The 20,560-nt window shown below is 30.1% G+C and overlaps 1 protein-coding gene across 1 annotated transcript; it reads left to right on the top strand.

Annotated features, from left to right (window-relative positions):
* Window positions 1-612: 612 nt before the first annotated feature.
* Window positions 613-14,074, top strand: LOC145326309 (uncharacterized). Its single transcript, XM_080169592.1, has 9 exons — window positions 613-767; window positions 1,150-1,188; window positions 1,689-1,775; window positions 2,911-2,982; window positions 3,306-3,401; window positions 3,618-3,707; window positions 5,199-5,280; window positions 12,593-12,646; window positions 13,135-14,074. Exons 1-9 carry the CDS (start codon window positions 738-740, stop codon window positions 13,200-13,202), a joined length of 618 nt encoding a protein of 205 aa, XP_080025718.1. The 5' UTR covers window positions 613-737; the 3' UTR covers window positions 13,203-14,074.
* The last annotated feature ends 6,486 nt before the right edge of the window (window positions 14,075-20,560 follow it).

Genomic DNA, 20,560 nt, shown 5'->3' with positions numbered 1-20,560 from the left:
TTTATGAGGAATTAGTTATTTGTTTCTTTCGAAATTAAGCTCCTCCAAAGTACCCAGCTCTTATCAACAACGAAATTAATTCCCCCCCAAAAAACACGAAACCTATACGTGATTTTCAGCTGTCGTTCGGGGGCAACACATAGTAAAATTGACAACCTCTGGTCTACCCACAAAATATTATTTTAGATATAATTTCACTTGTTGGATTTACCCTTTTCTGCAAAGAGGAAGTATAATCCTTTATCTAATATTCTTATCCGCAGAAACCTTGCTGCTAAACTCTGTAGTTTTATATAAAACACAAAAAAATATTGTTAAATTTCGTTTAAATGCACAACATTAGTCTGATATAGATATAAATATAATATAATATAAAACATAATATAATATAAAATATAATATCAATATAAATTTAAAGATAACCTTAATTCGAACTATATAACAATTTGATTTTTATAAAATACACTTCTATGTATAAAAAAAACCTATTATTTTTTTTTTTGGGGGGGGGGTTGAAAATATTATATTTTTGCTGCGCTACTTATGTACATAGTTATGTGTTTTTTTCTTTTTTTTAATTAGAATTTTAAGGACAATGTTTAACCAGTTCTAACCCAAAGTGTGAAAGATAAGCCTTTCTTATTAATCACTAAACGGATTATAGAAAAATAGGATTTAAGTCGAAGTAAAAACATACACAAATCAGTATTAAGAACCGTTTTAACATAGAAATTACAATGAAGAAATCTGTATTAATTTTACTTTTTGTAAGTAAATTGTTATTATTACGCTTTCTATAATATTAATAATGATTGCAATTCTAAATATCTTTAAATGTTTTGAGGAAAGGTTATTTTCTTAGTTGTTTCTAAAGTTAGTGTCATTATGATTAATTTATTTTATGATTGCTATACGGCTTTATTTTTAAAATACAATTATTAATTTTTTGATTTTTTTAAAAGCTAAGCTTTTCTATGATTAAGGTCGTCAGTCCGTCCTTCCATAACGGTTAGCTTTTTTCGTGTAACAGTTAGCTCTTTTCGTTAATTTAGAATTATTCTATTGATTTAAAACTGTGCATGATGATTCCTATAACAGTTAGGTACTATTTAAGAAGCGTAGCAACTCTATAAGCGTTAAATATTTTAGGTTGTTAACTCAGTATTTGGTGAACGACTTGGATGTCAGGTATGTTTTCCTTAGGGAGTTAGGGGACATTGGTCCGTAAATTATTCTGGTAACCAAAGAATAACACACTCTCTTATTCAATGGCTTAAAAACTTGTATTTTACTTTGATTAGTTGGTTCACACTAGCAGTTGCTAAAATTTTCAATCAAAACTTTAATTTACAGGGTATTTTTGTTAATCATCATTAAGGAAGTTCATTTATTTATAGTCCACAGTCTAATCCCTTAAAATCCCAGGTTTTCTTGTTTTATCAGCAGTTTTTAATTGCAAATCTACTCTGCAAGTATAAATGTATGAACTGTTTACCATAACTTCAATGTGTTTCTATTTAAAGAAATAAAAGTATTGCTCAATTTAATCCACCTATCATTGATATAAATTAGTAATCAATTTCTTATCTACTCCATTGCATTGGCTTGGGATATTTTTTTCTCGGTTCTTAGCGGCCACTGAACGCCAGCAAGCAATTCATGTATTGATGTTTCATGTATATTTTCAGGATATCTTTTTTAATGATTGTCATTATCCTTACGCTATGGACTCAGTACACAGGGAGAAGATTGAGCCATGCCATGAAACTTGTAAGGTAGGAAAAAATTACATAACCAATGACAATAATGAAGCTTTTTTCACATGATAAACATAGAAAAAGTATTATAATTGGAGAAAAAGAGGATAAAAGGGATTGATATACAATAACTGTCACTATTAGAGTAACTTTGCTTATAAAAACCGAGTGCTATAGTAGATAGTACCCAGTTGGCCTGGTTAGGTTAGGTAAAATTGGGTACTGGGTAACCCCGCAGGGGTTAGGTATAGAAACCCTATATTATTTTCAATAAGGGGCACTTAGAAATAACCAAAAATCGAGTAAATCCTCTAAAATAATGTTTTAAATTATCTACCAATAAAATATTAGATTACCTTGACAAATATTTTGGCATTTAAATCAAACTTATAAACCACACTTATATTTTTTTTTCTTATCGTTTCAATTAAAGACTTATCATAGTAAAACAATTGGAAAAATGTTACATGTAAGATAAATTTCTTTATTTGTTTTACTTATTGTTAAAAGCGAAGCTTTTCTACAATTAGGGTCGGTCCGTCCGTCACAGAGAGTTAGCTCTTTTCGTTAATTTAAACAGGTTAGAATTGTCCTATTGATTCCAAACTTTGCATGATGATTTCTATAGTAGTTAGGTACAATTTAGAAAGCGCAGCAACTCTATAAACAATACCAGAATGTCCGTACGTTCATTTTAAACATGTCGATTTTTAACTTTTTTGACAACAAATTTTTGTATGTTAAAATTATCCGATTCTTCTGATTTTTTGAAAACTGATTCCTATTACAACAAGGTACAATGTTATAAGCGAAGCATCTCTATAAACAAGTCCCAAAAATGTAAGTATGTCCTTAAACAGTATAATCTATTTATGCAGTTTTGCAACAAATTTTCTTAAAATATTGTTTGTACTGATGCATTAATATTCTGTTAATTAAGTTCTGACAATCTACAAGTGTTAATGTTCGTTTGTCCTTCCATTTCAGAGCTTCGCTTTTATGGATGTTGTCATCCTTGTTGGTAAAAATGTCGATAAGAAAATCAGAGGAAAATTTGACATTGACTAAGTGCTTAAGTTTTATTTAATCAGATATAGAGTACTTAAATTAATACTTAGTATTTTATAATTAATCCTACATTTTATCATTTTAGATATATGCAGACATAGGATACTGTGACCTATATTTATATGAAGAAAATAAAGTTGAAGATGAGAATTGTAAGGTAGAGTAATTTTTCTTTTGTGTACTGGCGGATTAATTTTGTACTAAATTTATAGATTAACTAAGGATAAAGTAACTCCTTTTCAGTTTACAAATTTATTTCCAATCAATGGTCAAAATCGTTTTGTACATAAGATTTTTTTAAGCGAGGCATTATTCATTCATTAAACAGTAAAATAGGAATGAATAACATTCCAGTAACACACCTTGTCTGTCCATCTGTAAAGAAATCTAGACTGCTATAAACTATTTTAAGAATTAATTGTGAAGATTCCCACCTACAATCGTGCTTTGCTACTTATAAAGTTTATATTCTTGTTATAGATTTATTCTGACGAAGACATATCCGTATTCAAGCGAGGCTGCAACCTTATTGGGATGCCCATTAGAGATGATCAAGACAATTGTCTTAGCTACTCGGTAAGCTTTGTCATGATTTGTCCATTGAGATCTCAAGTTTGGCTAAAATCTTGGAGATACATGGTCCTAAAAACATCTTTTTAGAATGATTAACCGTAAATTACTATAGCTTAATTTTTGTTGTTGATGGATTTAAAATTTTTAAAAAATATGTGAATTAAATGATTATTATTGATTTACTGTTTTTGTTGTTGATATAATTGATCCAATTTTTAGGATGAATGTTCCCCAATAGATGAAGTGTGCACAAACTGCATAGCTTGCGCCTCGGAGCCCTGTGGGGGTTTTATTAACACTGAATGCACGGTAAAACATGACTTATTCTGTTTTTACTAAGGCTCTGGAACCCCACGTCAGTAAAGAAATAAACATCCTAAAACTTATTAAAAATTAGCTGTAAGTAAAAAACCTTTTCACTAATTTGATATTCTGGTCGTTTTACAATTTTAAGCAACCAAATATGGGTTGTTATTATTATTATGGGTATATACACGACTGACTCGCAGCTAAACAAAATTAAATTAATTTACATCTTTCTTTGTGAATTTACATAAGACATTTTTTTATAACGTTAATTGCCCTCTGTTCATTCTATTATAACAAGGATGACAACATCCATAAAAGAGTCAAAGCAAAATTAGAGTAAATTTGTTGAAAAAATGCTTGATACAGGATAATTTTGATGGACATACTTACATTTTTGAACTTGATTATAGAGTTGCTTCGCTTATTACATTATACTTTGTTGTCCCAGGAATCAATATTCATCAATCAAAAATCAGATCAATCCGATGATTAGATCAAAGTTGTTAAAAAAGTAAAAAAATCAGCATGTTTAAAATGGACGTACGGACATTTTGGTAATGATTATAGAGTTGCTACACTTTCTAAATCGTACCTAACTACTAAAGGAATCACCATGCAAAATTTGAAATCGATAGGACAATTCTAACATGCCTAAATTAACGGAAAAAGCTATCCGTTACGGACGTACGGACAGACCGACCCTAATTATAGAAAAGCTTCGCTTTCAAAAACGTAGTAAGCTTGTTTCTTCGTTATCCTCACAGATACATTTTTTTCAATTTTAAAATTTTTTATACTCATAATACCTAATATGCCCCCCCACGACAGAACTAAGACTCTGGCAGAGAAGAACTATTTTAGATTAGGTTAGGTTATAGGGTAGGGAGCCGAGGGCTGCGGCTAGGCAGGCTAGGGGGCCGAGCTCTGTGGCTAGGCAGGCAAGGGTGCCGAGCGTCGTGACCAGAGGTTATAGTTCTGTCGGGGGGGGGGGGGGGGGGGGGAGTGTCATATTAGATCTTATGAGTGTAGGTCTTATGCCACATTAAATCTTATGTTACATTAGGTCTTATGAGTGTTGGTCTTATGAGTGAAGGTCTTATGAGTGTAGGCCTTATGAAGCAACACCCTCAATAAGTTCAGAAGTTGCTGAAATCTAAAGCTTAAGACAAAAAATTGTTGAATTTGTTTTATAATAAATTATACGTACTATGTCTTTAGGTCTTATGAGTGTAGATGTTATGTCATATTAGGTCTTATGTGTGTAGGTCTTATGTCATATTAAGTCTTATGAAGCAACACCCTGATTGAGTTCTCCTTTTTTTATGAGGCCTCACTTAGATCCTGGGTTGGTTTAAGGCTATTTTGACCTTGGAATGGTATAAGGCTGTTATTCAGCCTTCTTATTACCCGTTTGAATACAGAGGTCCTAGAGACTAGGGGCGTAGCTGCTTGTGTTTTGATTTTTTATGCATAATTATAACAATATTTTAGTATAGTGGACATGATTTGGAATCCTTTGCAACAACAAGTCTAGAAGAATGTATTCATACTTGCTTTACTCGTTATCAAAAAGGTATGTAATTGTACAGGGTCTTCAAAGTTCTAAAAACAGCATTTATTTATCTAAACAAGGATAACAACATCCTTTAGTAGCGAAGCACAAAAATCATGGATAGATAAACGGGTAAAGTGAAGTTATATAACCAATGATAAATTATCATAAAACAAGGATGACAACATCCATAAAAGCGAAGCACTGAAACTGTAGAACAAACGGACACTAACATTTGTATAGTGTCAAAACTGAATAATCAGAATATAAATGTATAAATGTCGAAGCAAAATTGTAAGTAAAATTGTTGAAAAAGTTATTATTATTATTATTTGATTCTTTATTTGTCTTTATCATTTACATACAAAAATTACATTTAAAGTTTATCAATATTATTTTAAAAGTCATTCCCAATATAAAAAAAATGGATATAAATTATTTATGTACACATATATTAAAGAATATCATATCAAAATTACATTGGTTATAAGAAAAGATTTTTACATACTGTGACATTCCCTTTGTTCAGTCATAATTTACGTCTTCATAAAATAATAATGGATCACATTTAAGATGTGATTAGCAGACTGAATAAGTAAGGGAGGGGCATGGACAGTTTTATTAACACTGTTAGGTACAAGGGTCGCCAGAGGATGACTGGTCCCTTACCTTGTTATTGCCCCTTTAATTTAAGTCAGATATCCTGTGGTATTCCCTGAGCCCAGTCATCAATAAAGCCTCAAAGAAATAGTGTATCACATATAAGATGTGCTTGGCAGACTGAATTAAGATGAGTGGGGCAAGGACAGGTATTCTGATAGTAGACAGCTCTGACCCTGTTAGGTTTAAGAGTCGCCAGAGGATTAATGAAGGATCATTATCGACTGGTCCCTTACCTAGGTATTTACCCTATAGCTGAATAACAGACAGAGTAGGAATAAAATTTATCCAGGGTCAAATTGAATTGTTGTTAATTTTTCATATCCTTGTTTATACTGTTTGTTTTTAAGCAAAAATTTCCTTTGAAAGGAAATAAATTCAAGTAGATTTGAATTTAATGGAAGCTTTTTTTTCAGTCTTGACTGAAAGATGAAATATAACACAAGTATAATTTCAATATTTAAAACAGTTATCATTTTACTTGTGAGCGTTTTTGGAACTCCTACTAACAGCCAGCTTGCGTCAAAATTGAGTTGAATATTATGTAGAAAGTCTGTAAAGTAGTTGGTAGTAATATCAGTTGTGACAGGACAGTCCAGATAAAAGTGCTGGGCAGTTTCTTTGGGTGCGGGTAGATTCCGGTCTAGTATACAAAGTGTACAATCTGGAGACTCTGGCCTAAAATTAGCGATATTAGCATTAAAATAGTTATAATTGTTTATAGATTTAAACGAGAATTCTCGTATATTTATTGGAATAAAGGACAAAGTCCATACTCTCTGCCATTTACGCTCTCTCTCTATGTCAAATTCTCTGATTTTCGCCCAGTTATACCTATTTAAATAAGACTTACACTTTTCTATCCTCTGATCATCATTCGATAAGAAGTAACGAAAATGTTTTGACTTTACTTTTGGCTTTAAAAATAGTGAACTAATTTTAGTTTGGGGTTTAGAAAGTTTACACCTATATATAGCAATATTGTGCTGAACAAATCCCCTAAGTCTCAAATATTCCATGTAATTGAAATTGACCTTTGATTTGATGTTAAAGTTTCTATAATCTAGACATAAATTATCAGTATTTAGAAGGTCTCCAAAACAAATTAACTTTATATCATTTTCATAGCGTAACCATGTTGTTTCTGTAAAAATTACCCTACTTACAATTTGTTTTTCATTATTGCAAAAAAAGTTATTTTTAAAAATTCTCATGTCTTTTATGTTGTCATGGTTTAGCCAAAATGAATTTGAAAATATTGTATATGATTCAATGATTCTAGATAAAATGGGATTAATATTCTTATCTAATTTTTCATTGAAATAAAATGGATCATTTGCTTGACATCTCGTATTTTTTATTTCTAAAGACCAAGTATCTACTATAGATAAAGATTTTTTATACATTAAAATATCTAAAGAGCGTAAAAAATCTATTACTTTTGGTATTCCTAAACCTCCATTTTCAACACTTGAAAAGATTTTAGATTTTGCAATTGGTCTACTTTGACTTAAGAAAGAAATAATGATATTTTCAATTTGTGAAATAATTTCTTCAGAAGGAAAGACAACTGCCCCTACATAATTCAGTAACGGTAACATGAATCCCTTAATAATTGCAATTTTTCCAGGTGTAGTAAGGTAGAAAAGTGCCCAAAAATTTCTAACTTTTGACATTTTAGTGACAATTTTGTTCCAATTATCTTGCATATTAGACAGTTTTGAATCAAAATGTAAACCTAAAATATCAAAATCATCAACCAATTCAATACCAATTGAATCCAATTCAAGAAAAAAATCATTTGGTGGCTTCCTACCTATAATACAAATTTTAGTTTTGTTAACATTGGTTCTTAAATTAGAAACTTGAGCAAAGTAGGTAAGAATTTGAAAAATAGTTCTTAAAGCAATGGCTGTAGGAGTAAATGCAACATTACAATCATCGGCAAATGCTGATTCAGGGTCTGGCTGTATATCTGTGTCGGTCAATTTAAAAGGTATAGCTCTTGGAATTGCAATTTCATTGTTAATTGAAATAGTAAGTAATAAAGGGGTTAGGGCAATTTTAAATATGTTAGGACTAGGCCTATCACCTTGCATATAACCAACTTTCATGGGAAAGTTAGGTGTTATTCCAGTGTCAGTAAGAATGTGGGCAAATCTATCATTCATGCAAGTTAAAATCATGTTTATCATATTGGGGCCAAAATTCATAAATTCTAATACATCTTTTAAATATTTATGTCCAATACAGTCAAAGGCTGAGTGAAAGTCAATTAATGCAATTGCTAGAGACGAGTTGGAAGCTAAAGTTTTAGAAATAAGTTCATAACTTTGAATCAAATTTTCCTGAATAGTGTATTTAGAAGAATAGGCTTTTTGTGATCTTATATTTATTCTGTCAATTACTTTTTTTAACCTATTGTCAATAACCCCAGAGAAAATTTTATACACAGTAGATAGACAAAAAATTGTTCTCCAAGATTTAATTTTTGAAAGGTCAGCATTTTTTTTGGCTATAAGTCTAATTTTACCACATCTTAGCATGCCTCTTAACTGTTTTTTATTAATCATCTCTTTAAAGCCTCTCAGTAAAGGATAGCTTACAATGTCCCAAAACTTAATCAACATTCTATAAGGAATACCATCTGGTCCTACACTAGAATTTAAATTAGCTGAATTAAGTGACTCTTTTAATTCATTAATAGTGATGTCCGCCTCTAATTTTTCTCTATCGGTATTATTTAATTTATGTTCTACTATTTTTGGGTGATTTACATTATTGCCTAAAAAATCAAAGAGAGAAGAATTGGAAATAAAGGCTGTGCCAAATTTACTTTTAAAGTGATTTGTTAAAAACTCATTTCTTTCTTTTTCACAGGTAAAAGATTCACCTAAGTCATTCTTTATTTGTGAGATAGAGTCAGCTTTTTTTGAATTTTTTAGCAAACTACTAAATGCCTTTGAAGCCTTTTCTGCATTTAAAATGTGGAAATACCCAGAATTCTCTAACCTACGATAATTCTCTTCATCCTCCATTTTGCACAGACTATTTTCAATATCAATAATTTTATTAAGTACAGTTTCATCCTTGACATTTCCACACTTCAACGCGTTTAATGATTTTGACAAATCTTTTTGTATTCTTCTACAGCTCTTAAGAAAGTTGGATTGAAAGCTTATTATAGAGTTTTTAATACAGTTTAATAACACTTCAAGGAAAGCATCATGACTAATATTTAAAGGCATTTCGTACAAGTCATTTAAAGGGGGAAGTAAATCAAAGAGATAATTTATAGCCCTATCTTTTTGTTCAATCCAGAATAATATTAGCCTATCGTTTTTAAAGTCTGTCAAACTTAGGTCATTCTTTAAAGGGCGAATATAGGTTCGATATGATATGAGCTTATATCAAAGGTGCCATTGCATAGTTTTAGAATATCTATGTTAAATTTAAAAATTCAAAAAAATCCTTAAGTAGATTTTACAATTTTCGTGTTTTCTTCAACATATAATAAATGAGATGGCCTACAAAATCGTTTATTTTAGCCCTTTACAAGACTTTTTTTGACTAGTTTTCTTAAGTTTAATTGATTATTTCATTGGCATGCATCTTAAATGATAATTAAAATGTTTATTTTATTTAATTATATAGTATTTTATTCAAATTTTAAATAGCGTCAAAAATTTTGCTTTATAGTGCATCATAAAGATAAATATTAAATTTTTAAATTTATTTTCTCTACTAAGATTTTAGATTTATTCATGATGAATACAATTTATTTATATAAAAATATATAATATGTAAAATATATTTACCCTTTGTAGCCTGGGTAAAGACACAAACATGATGCAACTTTTAGCAAACAAACATAATATTTTAATTTTGAAATATTTTTTTAAAATTAGTTTTCAGCCCTCCCTTTTTCAATGTACTTTTACAAAATTATGTTATGAAAAATTTATTTGATCAAAAGTAAAAGTTGCAGCATCCTTTTTTTTCCCATTCCTTTCGTCTTCATTATGACTATGATTGAACAAAAGCTTTATAATACAACCTTCCGACGCACCCTTGTGTGATGCAGGGATGTTTGGATTTCTTAGGGAACCACACAAGTTACGCGAAATGGCGTAATTATATCAACGAATCAGTTCGGTTTTAGGCTAGAAACGGACTTATACAGTTAAATATGTCAATGTCTTTAAGTTACTTATAATCTATATAATTGCACGCTTGAAATAAGCCCATATCATATCAAACCTATATTCGCCCTTTAATCTAAATGCTAAACTTATCTGAGAAATGATGTCTTGTAGATGTAGCTTGTTAGGAACATCACAGTGTTGTAGAACCAGCTCGTAAACATCGATTCGGACACACTCAGTAAGACCATCAATATCTAATAATGAAGAATTTATAGTACATTCACGTTTAGAAGTATTTTGATAAGTGTTGAAAAAAACTTGCTTGTGGTCAAATATAGACGCTTTTAATGGCTCATAATAACAACTTTTAAATATATTTGCAAGCTGTGGACAAATTAAAATGTTGTCAATTCTACTTCTGTTTTCCTTTGTTTTCGAGAAAGGAACATAACTGAATTCTAATTTAGTCGGATGAAGCAATCTAAATAAGTCTACACAAAAATTTTCTTCTACCCACAAAGAAAGTTCTTTACAATGCTCAAAATTTGGCAATGATTTTGTATTTATCAAGTCTATGTGCTCGAGACCTTGTTCTGGTTGAATAGTCGTAGGTATTGCATTCAAATCCCCTGCAATTATGTAAAATGTATTTCCAATGCTCAATATTTTTTCCCTTAATTGTTTAAAGAAATTTTTGTTGTTATTTTGAGTTGGCCCATAGCATGAAATCAATGAAATTCTACATTCATTTATTTTTAAATCTAAAATCAAAATATTTTCATCAGTGGAGTAAAAGCTTTTAATTATTTCATATTTTAGTGTTTGTTTGATTAAAATTGCTACACCCCTCTCCCCCTTTGAACTATTGCAATAAGATATATAGCTACCAGCCATATTAAAACGAACTTCTTTGCTAAAAATAATTTCTTTATTATTTAACCTAATATCCGATAGCCTGATATCTAGTTGCCGAATGTGTACGCAGTTTCCTGAGTGTTTCCTCATCCTAGCTCAATATTTACTACTAGCTAAAAAAGCTTCAAACTTCAAAAAAAAAAATCAAAATTTAAAAAATTCAAATTTATAATGTATATTGTATAAATCGTTTACACGTTCAAATTTTGATTTTTTTAAGGGAAGTTTGAAGATTTGTAGCTAGTAGTAAATATTGAGCTAGGATGAGGAAACACTCAGGAAACTGCGTACACATTCGGCAACTAGATATCAGGCTATCTAATATCCTGAATGAACAATATATCAGGTTTAGTTTTAAGCATTGCGTTAATTTTAAGTTTAAACTTGTTAATTGATGCTTTACCTACATTGTAAGTACTTATATTAATTGAATTGCAATTAAGAGAACTAAAATAAATATCCTTAAGTAAAGAAACATCTTGTGTTGAATTAACATTTTGAATATAAATCTTTTCAATGAAGCTTAAATTATTCATTAAACATAAATTTATAAATCTTAATAAAAGATAAGCAAGTAACTAAATAAAAATTAACTGAATTTAACCTGTTGTAGATAAGACTAAACCTTGTATAATTGTTAGACGATGGTTTAAAATAGGGGTAGAGAAAAAGAGGGGATAAATTGTTTGAAAAACAGAAATTTTAATTTTATTAGAACTTCTGTTCAATATATGATTATTGAATCTTACTAAGTTTATTTTAAGAGTTGAAAAAGTGCTTGATACAGAATAATGTTTATGGACACACTTACATTTTTAGGACTTTATTATAGAGTTGCTTCGCTTATAATATTGTACTTTGTTGTCCCAGGAATAAGTATACCAAAAATCAGATCAATCGGATTATTAGATCACATAAAAATTTGTTGTTAAAAAAGTAAAAAAATCAACATGTTTAAAATGGACGTACGGACATTCTGGTAATGATTATAGAGTTGCTACGCTTTCCAAATCGTACCTAACTACTAAAGGAATCACCATGCAAAGTTTGAAATAAATACTAAATAGGACAACTTTGACATGCCTAAATTAGCGAAAAAAGCTATCCATTACGGACAGACGGACGTACGGACGGACGGACCGACCCTAATTATAGAAAAGCTTCGCTTTTAAAAAGAGAAATAATATTTGATTATTATATAAGTATAAAATCACAAAACCTTTCCAAAAATAGATATTTGATTGTTTAACTGGATGATTTTTTGGTAAGAACTGGGGTCACTTTATCATTTAAATCTGTTGTCTATCCTTTAAATATTAGAAGAGACAATCAAATTTTCATCATAGCGTTACGGACAAACGGACAGACACTTGGAATTATTGAATAGTTTTCTACTGAAAATATCTAAAAAGAAAAAAATAAGTAGAAAAGAATGTTTTAGACGAGTCTACACTCTATTTATTCACCAAACCTCTTTATTTAGTTCTACTATAAAAACAAGGACGTTTAAAAGTAGCGGAGCTTTTCGAGATTACAAGCTTGACCTTAGAACACACATTCAGAGATAGAGAACGAAGGGAAAACAATGAAAATAATCTAATGAAATATTTCAGCTCAATTTATGACATACACCCGCGAGGAACAAATTTGTACTTGTTTGGAAAGTGGTAAGTTCTTTTAGATAAAATCAAAATAAAATTTATTTTGATTTATTATCATTATTGGCAACTAATTATAGCATGATGTTTTTTACATGATGTTTTACAATTGATTTAATAATTCAAATATTTTCTTGATTATGCACACAAAAAAACAATTGCAAAAAATATTATACAAAAACCGAGTACAAAACCATAAAAAAATATGTCCTGAATGATAAGCAAGATACATCATTTTGATTATCTTTTAATTACTTCATGTAACTTCAATCCTATGATATAAAGCAGTAAGATTTTTTTTGTCTGAAGCTTAAGATTTCAATATCTACAGATACGATTGGGATCTCTATTTTAGGCAAGCTTTGCATAGATCCTGTGAATTTTTAGACTTTTTTTGTTGTTAGCTAGCCGCTCTCTGCCCCTTTGAGTACAGGATCTCCTAGATGCTAGGGGTGTAGCTGGTACTCTGAAAAAACTAAAATTCTATAATTGTTTAGGTTCAAGAAAATGTCAGAACAAAGTGGTTTTGGAGAATACAGATTTAGAATTGTGTAATCAAATTTGAGCATTTTCAAATTCGAAAAAAGCACATATGCATTAGAAAAAACAATATAAAAAATATATAGCAATTTTTTGACGTTTTTAAGTTTTTTAAGTATAAAAGCTTAAATATAATTTCAATATCATAGAATTAAAACTTCTTAAACACCTTATTTGTTGGTTGAGTGACAGAATGATTGAGCGAAAGCTCATAATTTTTAAAAGCTAAGCTTTTCTATAATTAGGGTATGTCCGTCCGTCCGTCCGTCCGTCACAGAGAGATAGATTTTTCGTTAATATAGGCATTTTAGAATTGTCCTATCGATTTCAAACTTTGCATAGTGATTCCTTTAGTAGTTAGGTACGATTTAGAAAGCGTAGCAACTCTATAATCTTTACAAGAATGTCCGTATCTCCAAAACATGTTGATTTTTTACTTTTTTAACAACAAATTTCTATGTGGTCTAATCATCCGATTGATCTGATTTTTGGTATGTTGATTCCTGGTACAAAGTATAATGTTGTAAGCGAAGCAACTCTTTAATCAAGTCCTAAAAATGTAAGTATGTCCAAAACATTAGCCTGTAGCAGTTTTTCAATAAATTTACTTACAATTTTACAATACATTTATATTCTGATTATTCAGTTCTGACACTATTAAAGTGTTAATGTCCGTTTGTCCTACCGTTTCAGTGCTTCGCTTTTATGGATGTTGTCATCCTTGTTTTTATTGTAATTAATATGGCTCATAACCAGTTTTAACCCAGCGGATTCGTAGCCATATTAAAATAGATTACTATGAATCAAAGCATGTTTATATTATTGTGATATTATTTATCTTTCTATTTATTTAATATTTAAACATATTTATTAAAATAAACAAATCAAAAATATTTATGTTTTCTTAACCAAAGGTGAGATAATTGTCGCAATATGATAACGAAACACAAATACAATTTTACTTCAAGTATATTGAATTTAACATACAAATTAAAATAATGATTAAATGAATAATAAGATTAATAGGGTTAAAATAAACTAGGGTTAAATACAAAATAAAGATAAAACAAACTACAATGAATTATGGTCTGAACACCAGTCAGCCATAGCACAACATCTTGATCCAATCACAGCAACTGCAAGTGTAGGCCTCAGTGTCAATTCACAGGCAGGATCCACTCCTTTTACCATGAACAATAACACAAGACTCCAGGAAGCAGGCATATTTGTGTGCTCTGCAACATTGATGACGTAGGTATGTTTCATTATTTCCACATAATCATTAGCAGATAAATTTTCCGTACCCTAATTGCCTTTTTTTCTTAAATAATACTTATCTACCAAAGGCATAAATTTCACAAAGAAATTAGATTATCTTAGTTATACTTTTTAATAAAATTCTAGAATTTTCTAAAAATTATTTAATCATTAATTGAATACAAAATTCTACAGGGTTTATCGAATAAGAAAATTTAATATAAATTATCATATCGTCCTTATTATTATCTAGTATTTCATAATTAAGTTACTTTATAATTTAAGTGACATTATACATAGATAGATTCATCTATTAATTAAATAATAATTTTATTAAACAATCCAACCCCTGTAAATGTTCAGTGTACAGTGCCAGACGCATGACAATTGTTCTAAAATTAATCATCTGACCTCAACAATTAAAATTGAAAATTTTGTTATTGAATTAGACAATTAGAAGTGTTCTTGTGATTTGGCGAATATGTACATTGGTACAAATTTTAGCATGGCTTTAGTTTAAAAGTGACGCTTCACTTTTTAAGACATGTCCGCGTATCAACTCGTATTTTCTTCTTTAAGGATGGTTAGCTCTAAGTGCAAACTTAGGAATGTTAGAAACATCCTATTGATTTGAAAACTTAATCTATTAGAAAGGCTTAGTCAGGGAAGCGTAGAAACCTTTACAGCAATAGTCTGTGCGTCAATTTTAGGTAAGTTGATTTAAAGATTCAGATGAGAAAAGTCTGCTATGAAAAAAAAACAAGAGCTTTGAACTAAGATCCAAATATATAATTTGAGGAATTTCGAAGGTTTTACGATCAATTTTGTTCTTCAGTTTTGACAATTTTGTATAAACATATAACATATACGACGCTGCTAAGCAATTATAATGACCTAAACCGCATTTGGAATTTTCCTATCTATGAGGAACTAAACCACCCTGTGAAAAAATAACAATACTAAGTCTGTACATCATTATTGGGTCAGCTATGACTACACAAGAGGCCTCTAAGGGCATTTAATTTTGGATGGTGGGCATTTCTGGGCCTAAGAGAAGCTACACTGTAAAGGAGAGTGATAACGGCTTTAGCGGTCAGCAAGATTATTCGGTACAAGCATCTACAGATAGTTACACTACACACCTTGTAAATTTTTTTGAAAGATTTATTTTATTAAAAAACATTAATAAACAAAAATCCATTAAAATAAAAGTAAAATAAAGTTATACTGGGTGGTTTATGTCCAAAGGGGGGCTGGGGTTAATTTACTCCTGCAATAGGAATTTCCTACCGCACTATTTATCTTGATTGTTGGTTAGTAAACCAAGAGGAACTGTCACAACTATCAGGAATCTAAGGGATGAGAAAATGGTCGATAAATTGAAGTACATCCACAACTATGATACACAAAATTACCCCTTCTGTAGATTATAAGTAGTGCTTGCAACATTTGGACACTCAACTTTACAAACAACCAATTATAATTCAATAAAAGTCCCCAAAGTTGTGAAGCCAACAAATAAGAAGACGTTATTATAAAACTTTGGGGACTAGTGTAATAAACATCCCATTGTCTCCTCCCTCCCTGCACAACTGCAGTGATCATTCACTTTCACACTATATCACATTCGCACAGTATTTAAAAAAAAGACACAATAGAATAGTTATTTATCGCATCGAATTTTAGACAGCTTTCCGCGAATATTGAAATAAAACAAGTCATGTAATTAAAACCAATTTTATCAGATCCGAGGGTCCAAAGGCACAGGCTAACAAAACTGGTATTGATTTTATGATATATATTTAAATATTCGTGGCAAATTGCCTGTAATACATTAAAAAACAGTAAACTGAAATGAAGAATAATAAATGCCTCGGCAAAAAATCAGGCACGCACAACTTATTACCATGCACAGTTAGAACTTCCAAACAAGGGATTTGCAATCAAAGGGTTGGTTATCTACCGTAGTACTCAGATGTATAATGATTGTGAAGCAAAGGACAGTTTGTGCTGTTGAAATAAAATGCTGTTATAATCATTTGGTCATGTGATACGTCACTACGTGTTTGGAAGTAAATGGTCACTGTTATTTTTTTCAACAATAGAAGTTTTATCACACCTGCTATCATTCCAAGTATCACAGAGAAAATAATACAAGAGTAGACAGTATAATTCACTTTGTCCGTTGGAAATGAGATTTACTCAATTGCTATAAAGGCTAGTCATCTAAGTTTGATTGTCAAAATTTACATCAATTTGGGGAATTTTGATTAAATTACATCCATAGCAGTCAGACTATTTTACAGCAGCCTTTTAGCCATTTTTTCATCATATCTATGGTGTTTTTGGTCCGATTTTCAAATTTTTGTGCATCGCATGAAAAAAAGAATGCATTGGAGCGCATAATACTCAGCCAAAGTTCATCATTTGAAAAGAGATTAATTTCTCTTCTTTTCTTTTTACTCTATGTATGATGATATATTTCTTTATAAATGGTATAACATCACTTTATAAATAGAATCAAATGATTATAAAACTTATGATAAGCGCACATTTTAATACTTCCTTAAAATTTTTATATAAAAGAATTTGTCTTCCTTTTAAGAATGTTTTCTATAGTTAGGGTGAGTCTGGCTGTTGAGTGTTAATATAGATTTTTTTGTTATCAATTAAATGAGTATTTATATTGATTAAAGTGTAAATAATTGAATGTATCTATAAAATTCAACTTGTAAATACCTATATGTTTGATAAGCATACCTTTTTCTGATATGGTTGGTATATTTATACCTTTTTATGATTTCAGCCAATACAACTGCTAATGACCATGACAAAACTTACTTGAAAATTTTAAAATAATCGGTTATTTGTTAATTAGATCTTAGTTTAAAATTTATTTAGAGGTATCTTCTAACTTTAATATTTAATAATACAACCAACGATCCTATTTAATTTTCGGCTTTAATAACAAAAATTATGCATTAATTTCTGTATTATTAAGAGTATTGCTATTGCTTTCAATTATATTGTGATCCTTGTTTTGTTTTACTTTTGTGTAGTTCCTATTATGAAATAAATAGCATGTAATATTTTAATTGAAATCTGAGAGTGAGTAACAACAGTTGTTCTCTACATCTATTCCTCAAAAGTAATAAATTAGTATCAAACGTCTTTAAAGTCATATTTCACTTCTTCCCATTTACAGGCCTTTCTTTACAAAAAGAACGAGGACTTTTTTGCCTTTTTGTAGAGTGGCGATGCAGCTTATAGTGCCTAACAAAAGAAAAGTCATACAATACAAATGGCCAATAATAGGCTGGTATACATTTTAATTGGCTAATGGTAAAAAGAATACTGGCCTATCATTAGTCATTTGTATTGCCTGACATAATTTTTTATTAGGTACTAAAAGCTGCTTCTAGCATGGTTGTTTTATTTATTAAGCTAAAAGGAAATATAAAGATATTTGAAAGGAAGAATGAACAGATACGATCATTTACAGAGTTGATTCACTACTTAACAGATCACTTACGCCTTATTAAATTGGAAATTTATAGAGAAATTAAATAAAAGATTGTAAACACATTTTAGATTTAAAAGGATTTACAAGTCTTTCTTTAAATTAATGCTCGTTGCTAAACTTGTAGTAGTTTCGGCTTCGGCTGCAGATTGTTTCCGAAAGGGGATATTGATTGAGTTTTCAATTCAAGGGAAGCTTCAAAAAGGTCTCGAGATGGTTTTAGGCAATTTATTTTGTTTTTGGTGCTGGGCTATTTTCTATCCTTCGATTATAGGGCCCCCATAGATGCTAGGGGCACATCTGCTAGTTTTTTGAGTAATATAAATCTATTTAGACAAGGCCTCATAAGATAAAAGAAACTTAGTGGAAAATATATTTATGTGCCACAACCTTCTTTTTCGCCCCTATTGCAAAGAAGATCCTGTTAGAGTAGAATTATTATTAATTTGATCTAATAAAGTGAAAATTGTGGCTGGTTAGAATAACGATCCCTCCAATCCACCCCCTTTACCCAATCCCATCCCTTCCTACTGGATTAACTAACTGACAAATACGTAATGTCCAAGTTAGCAAGCTAAATTGACAACAATTTTTCCCCTTTCATAATATCCACGTATATTCTATATCCATTGCAGAAACAATAAAAGAGTTGCAGTTAGTTGTGATTACATTTTGAGTTTTGTGTGGATACTTCTAAAATGCAAATAATATGCAATATTCAAATACAAATAGAGAGTTTGGCAGATAAGTATCTTTTCATCAACTTAAAAAGCTAGATATTTACATTAAGTTTCTCCAAAATTGTAACTTTTTTCATCTAATAAGATGGTTTACTTTTTCAAATATAAAGCGATTCTATATTTCATGGTTTCTACGTAAAATGACTAAGTAGTATGACAAAAGATTCTAGAAGAGTAATACTAACTAATATATCAGGTAGGTTGACGAAAACGCACACCACTTCCCTTTTTTTGCTCTTATGTTTTTTCCATTTGACAAACAGACTCCAATATCAATGAGCTTTTAAGTTTGGCAATTTGCAGGAATAAGGGATAGGAAACCTGGCCATTAGTTAGGTCCCGGCCTAGATTCTAAAGGGATGTTGCAACTTTTACAAATTCCTAACAAACTGGCGGACGCTCCCAAGTAGCTTTCGCTCTAAACCAATAAGAATCAGCCTGTTTTGTATCAACCAATCACCAATTGGCGGATGAGAATATAATAAAACGCGGCAATGAAAAAAATTTATCTTGTCTGCTTCCTAATAAAAACAGGAATTAATAAGAAAAGGTGTTTTATCACTTCAACTTAAATATAAAATCTGCCCAGAGTTTACATTAAAAAATACCATATATAAAAAACAAAAATAGAGTGATTATTTTTGGAAAGTAGATAGCTACGAATTTATTCATTTGGTAGTTTATAAATGAAATGTTGTATTTTAAATTTTAAAACTTTATACGGAATTGAATGAAACAACTAATGTACTATTAAATGCTAAAAAGTACAAAAAACATTATTCTACTAACATAGAACAAGATTATTGATAGAAGGTTACCCAAGTACTTATTTACTTTTTGTACTAAATTTATTTATTTATTTCGAATTTTAATAAGAAATGATAAAATAATATTTTTAAATAAAATTTTTACTCGTTAATAAAAATGAAAGAGACAAAAAAACATCATAACTTGATTTTAACAAAAGCCATTAATAAATAGACTAGCTACCTGAATTTTATTCTTTACTTTATCTACACACACGTCACACACACACAGCTATTTCATTACTGTTTATAATGAACTACTGCGCCATCCCAAAACTAGTTTTTTAGGCCTAGGCTTGAAATAGGCCTAAAATAATATTTTCCTACGTTTCTTATCCCTTATCCCAGGGCAATTTGTGAGTCAAAATTCAAACTACAGAGGTAATTGTGACCGATTAATGATACGCAGGTGTCAATAAAGGGTTCCTACAAGCATTTTAAGCCAAGAAAAAAGTCAGTATCCACATAACTTTTTCAAATGTGCAAAAGTGTCAACAATTATTTTTCTTCCTTATACTTACAATGTGAAATAAAGTTTGTATATAATGTTTCTTATTTTTTAGAGCTTAGCAGTTCTATAATCAAATGTATACCCTATAATAGGTATAGAGTAGTAATTTTTTTTGTGTCTGAAGCTAAAGATCTCGGAAACTGCTGTTTCAGGAAGCTTTATATTTATCTTTGGATGTTTTTCCTGACCTCCTACGCCCTCCCCTAAAGCTAGGGGCAGGCATAGCAACTAGTGTTTAATATAAAGAACCATCTAGCTTTAGGCTCTTTAAATTTTAAACTTGAAAAAATTGTATATTTAATCCAAGGAATCCTTAACTATAAAGTAGCAAGATTTTTTTTGTCTGCAGCTTATGATAACTACAGAACTGATTGAGTTGTCCAATTTGGGGAATATTTACAAATTTTTTTGGTATGATTTTAGGCTATTTTCTGCTCTTCTTAACCTTTTCGAATACAAAGCTTCTAGATGCTAGTATGGTTAAAACGGACAGTATTTGGTCAGGGAGGAAGGGACATTTGACTATGTTTTATAACGACCCAAAATTTT

This window comes from Acartia tonsa, chromosome 8 (assembly GCF_053477335.1).
Source record: "Acartia tonsa isolate MP-2025a chromosome 8, ASM5347733v1, whole genome shotgun sequence".
Lineage (NCBI taxonomy): Eukaryota > Metazoa > Arthropoda > Copepoda > Calanoida > Acartiidae > Acartia > Acartia tonsa.
Note: the sequence above shows the minus strand (reverse complement) of the source record. Positions and strands in the feature narration are given on the sequence as shown.

What these genes read in the sequence shown, in the direction of transcription:
- LOC145326309 (XM_080169592.1), top strand. Translation starts at nt 738, where the DNA reads ATGAAGAAATCTGTATTAATTTTACTTTTT. An exon ending in GTGAACGACTTGGATGTCAG is followed by an intron (nt 1,189 to 1,688) that starts GTATGTTTTCCT and finishes GTATATTTTCAG; the next exon opens with GATATCTTTTTTAATGATTG. An exon ending in ACAATTGTCTTAGCTACTCG is followed by an intron (nt 3,402 to 3,617) that starts GTAAGCTTTGTC and finishes TCCAATTTTTAG; the next exon opens with GATGAATGTTCCCCAATAGA.